The sequence below is a fragment of the Achroia grisella genome, unplaced genomic scaffold, assembly GCF_030625045.1.
Source record: "Achroia grisella isolate CSIRO2021 unplaced genomic scaffold, CSIRO_AGI_Agris_v1 utg874, whole genome shotgun sequence".
NCBI lineage: Eukaryota > Metazoa > Arthropoda > Insecta > Lepidoptera > Pyralidae > Achroia > Achroia grisella.
In genome coordinates, this window is record NW_026713051.1 from 490,539 (window position 1) to 494,815 (window position 4,277).

The window sequence follows — 4,277 nt, forward strand, 5'->3', positions numbered from 1 at the left end:
AAATACGGTTATTTCAATATTACAAACAGACACTCCAATTTTATTTATATGTTTAGATAAACTAGCTACCCCGACTTCTAACGGGTGTACATGTATTATACTTCATTCGCTTCATTCTTCAGATACAAATTAACAAAGTAGTCCTTTTATCCTACTGGCAACATTCGCACATTTAGAGGGTAACCCGAAATTGTCGATTTTCCTTATAAATCGCCGCCAGCCTACATTTAACTCATTCTTTTATCGTGCGCGGCAACAAGCACAAGTCACTTTTCATTTTAATTATATATTTTGTCCAAGTGTAGTGTTACTATGCCGAAACGTAACATACAATATTACGAAAGAAAAATTGAAAAATTGAGAGCAAAAACAAAGAAACGTCGGAGAATGGTATTGTCTTCATCGTCAGATTCCGAAGAAAATGAAGGTAATTATGAAATTATTTATACTGAACGAACGAAAACATTTTGCATCTCTAAGCTGCCCTATATTGTTACTATGTACCTATAAAATTTATAATTTTATAACAAAAAAGGGTTCAGTATGATGTATAATATTAACCCGTAAGTTTGACCAAGTCAAACATGAGGGTCCTATAAAATAAACACCTATAAGCTATACTAAGTTTAGTATGGTGTATTACAAATATATTTGTGTAATCTTATTTATGAGGATTATGATACAAATGATTATCTACCTTACAATATTTTTTTTTTCTCTTCCTTTTTGGTAGATAACGGAACTGTGAACGAGGATATATCAGTACCTATTCCTAACATAGTAACCGAGATAGAATCGATACAGACTGCTTCGAATGAAGATGTTTCAAATGAGACGCAACTCGACCCCGACGTATTGTCAGCATTAGGAGATGCCGTTGAAGAAACGCCTGTATATGGGCAAAATATACATAACAGTTTGGCAGAGCGTTGGATGCCCATATTACGCAAAGGTTTGTTAGAAGATACCAAAACCAAATTATTTAAGGAATATCCCATCCCAGCCAATTGTAAACTGCTAAAAGCTCCTACCCTCAATTCAGAAATTTCAGCGGCGGTGGCAGAGGTAGTGAGAAACCGTGATAAAAGTATCCTAATGAAACAAGATCAATTAGGCTATGGAATTACCGCCGTGAATAGAGGTATTTCATTACTGCTCTCTGGTGATGACAAAATACAAGCTATCAAGGTCTTATCTGATGGATGCAGGATTTTAACAGACTTACACTCTTTGGAGACTAAACTGAGAGTCAAACTTATCACTCCTTGTCTGGATAAATCGTTTCTATTTATTATAGAAAAAGAAGATAGGGACGAGACCCTTTTTGGTGTAAGCCTCCCGGAGAAAATGAAGGCATCCAAGGCTATCGAAAAGCAGGGTCATCAAATAAAGAAAACAATAGGGACTAAACTATCCGCATCAACATCAGTTCCATCTACTTCCAGAGGTCGTTACCAGGAAAACTGGACAGGCCCTCCTCGTTATCCCTCGTCGATCAGGGGGGGGCGCGGAGGGCTTCAACAATCGTCACGCATGCAATACCGTCGCACGGCAACCAACTTGAAACCAATTCAGTCGCGACGTGCACCATCCAACAACAGGCCTGCCCCACGTCAGTGATTCAGGTACATGCAGGCAGATTAAAATATTTTTATAAATGTTGGCGTACTGTGACTAATAATAAAATTGTACTAGACTGGATTCGTAATGGTTATAGGATAGATTTATCAGAAAATATTTCGCAGTCTGTATTACCCTCTAATTTTTTATCTGATAATGAGATGCATAATATGTTTTTAGCTATTCAGGATTTGTTACTGTTAGGTGCGATTTCAGAATGTGAATCTCAAGTCGATCAATACGTATCTAATATATTTTTAATACCAAAATCAAATGGTAGTCAACGATTTATTTTAAATCTAAAACCATTGAACAAATTTGTATATAACTATCACTTTAAAATGGAAGATTTTCGAACAGTTTCAAAAATTATTCAAGAAGACATGTTTATGGCTACCATTGATTTAAAAGAATCGTATTTTTTAGTTCCCATACACCATACCCACAAAAAATATTTAAGATTTAATTTTCAGGATAAAATGTATGAGTTTAATGCAATGCCGTACGGCTTATCTTCTGCACCAAGAATTTTCACAAAAATCATGCGTGAAGTAATTTCTTGCCTTAGACGCCGTGGTTTCTTGTCTGTAATATATTTAGATGACATCTTATGTTTAGGGTTGACATATGATCAATGCTTACATAATGTAATTGAAACAAGAAAGCTATTAGAATGCTTAGGTTTTGTGGTAAATTTAAAAAAGAGTTCTTTACGGCCGAGTCAGGAAAAACAATATTTAGGTTTTATTTTTAATTCGGTTACTTTAACAATATCTCTACCTAATGAAAAACGAGTATATATAAAGGGACTAGTAGGAAAGTACTATTCTTTACCATTTTGTACTATTAGAGATTTTTCACACTTAATAGGGGTGCTTACTGCAGCTTGTCCTGCAGTAAGATATGGCTGGCTGTATACTAAACGTTTAGAGAGACAAAAATACCTCTCACTTGAAACATCACAGGATTATGATGCCAAGTTTAAACCATCGGCAGATATTTTACCCGACTTGAAATGGTGGAGCGAAAATATTTTATTGACCGTTTGTCCACTAAAACCAATAAAATTTGACACCATAATATACACAGATGCGTCTAGGTCCGGATGGGGTGCTTTTTGTAATAGGAAACGCGTTAATGGTAAATGGAAGGATACTGAAAAGAAATTTCATATTAATCATTTAGAATTACTCGCTGTATTTTTCGGATTAAAGTGTTTTGTATGTAACAAATATAACTCAAATATCTTGTTAAGAGTCGACAATACAACAGCCTTAAGTTATATCAATCGTATGGGTGGTATTCAGTACCCACATTTGAATGATTTAACCCGCGAAATATGGCAGTGGTGCGAGATTCGAAAAATCTGGATAACAGCGTCATATATAAATACAAAAGAAAACGTAGAAGCGGATGAAGAGTCAAGGAAAATTAATCCCGATATAGAATGGACTTTGAGTGACACGGCATTTCAAAAAATTGTCCGTGTTTTTGGACAACCTAGTATAGATCTTTTTGCATCTCGTACTAATGCCAAATGCAAAAAATATATTTCATGGAAACCGGATCCAGACGCACTAACAGTAGATGCTTTTACCATTACTTGGGAAGAATTGTTCTATGCATTTCCCCCAGTTTCCGTAATTCTTAGATGTTTACAAAAAATAATTAATGACAAATCAGAGGGTATTTTTGTTTTTCCATATTGGTGTACACAACCTTGGTTCCCGTTATTAAAATCTATGGTGGTATCAGAAATATTGTTCTTTAATTCTAATAAGCATATGTCATCCTCTTGTTCCAGAAACCGGCATTCCAAGTTCCTTACCCTGGCTGTAGCCAAGCTCTCCGGGAAGCATTTGTCAAACGAGACGTACCCACGGCCTCATTAGATTTAATAATGGCCTCTTTGGCTAAAAATACTTTATTACAATATGGTGTTACGTATAAAATCTGGTGGGAATATTGTTTTACTAACCATAAAGATCCTTATGTGTACTCAATGTCATCGGTTATCTCTTTTTTGACAGACCAATTTAATCGTGGTGCTGCTTATGGTACGTTAAATAGTCATCGCTCTGCGCTTAGTTTGCTTTTTGGGAATGATCTTGGTGTTGAAGAAAGGATAAAGAGATTACTTAAAGGGGTATTTAAGTTAAGGCCAGCTGTACCAAAATATACATTTACTTGGGATCCCCAATTAGTGATAAATCATGTTTCAAATTGGATCCCAAATAGAGAATTAACCCTTGATAAATTAGCAAAAAAAATGGTGATCCTTCTCGCATTATGCACAGCTCATCGGGTACAAACATTATCACTAATAAAAATTGATAACATTAGAATAAACCAAAATGGAATTGAAATATTAATAAATGACATAGTGAAAACTTCTGCCGTCGGACGTGAACAACCGACACTTTTTTTGCCTTTTTTTCAAGAAAATAAGAATATTTGTCCAGCTATTACAATACAAGATTATTTGTCAGTAACTAAAGATATAAGGCCTCTGACAGTTAAAAATTTGATTTTAACGTTAAAACGACCATATCACGCTGCGACTGCGTCAACTATTAGTCGCTGGATCAAGCAGGTGTTAGCAGATAGTGGAGTGGATGTCACACAATTCGGGGCTCACAGTACGCGGCATGCGGCTA

The 4,277-nt window shown here is 35.5% G+C and overlaps 1 protein-coding gene across 1 annotated transcript; it reads left to right on the plus strand.

The window, feature by feature from the left end:
- The first annotated feature begins 266 nt into the window (after positions 1-266).
- LOC131853088 (uncharacterized) lies at positions 267-3,900 on the plus strand. Its single transcript, XM_059203904.1, has 3 exons — positions 267-427; positions 734-1,625; positions 3,425-3,900. Exons 1-2 carry the CDS (start codon positions 313-315, stop codon positions 1,618-1,620), a joined length of 1,002 nt encoding a protein of 333 aa, XP_059059887.1. The 5' UTR covers positions 267-312; the 3' UTR covers positions 1,621-1,625; positions 3,425-3,900.
- Positions 3,901-4,277: the final 377 nt, after the last annotated feature.

What these genes read in the sequence shown, in the direction of transcription:
- LOC131853088 (XM_059203904.1), top strand. Translation starts at nt 313, where the DNA reads ATGCCGAAACGTAACATACAATATTACGAAAGAAAAATTGAAAAATTG. An exon ending in AGATTCCGAAGAAAATGAAG is followed by an intron (nt 428 to 733) that starts GTAATTATGAAA and finishes CCTTTTTGGTAG; the next exon opens with ATAACGGAACTGTGAACGAG.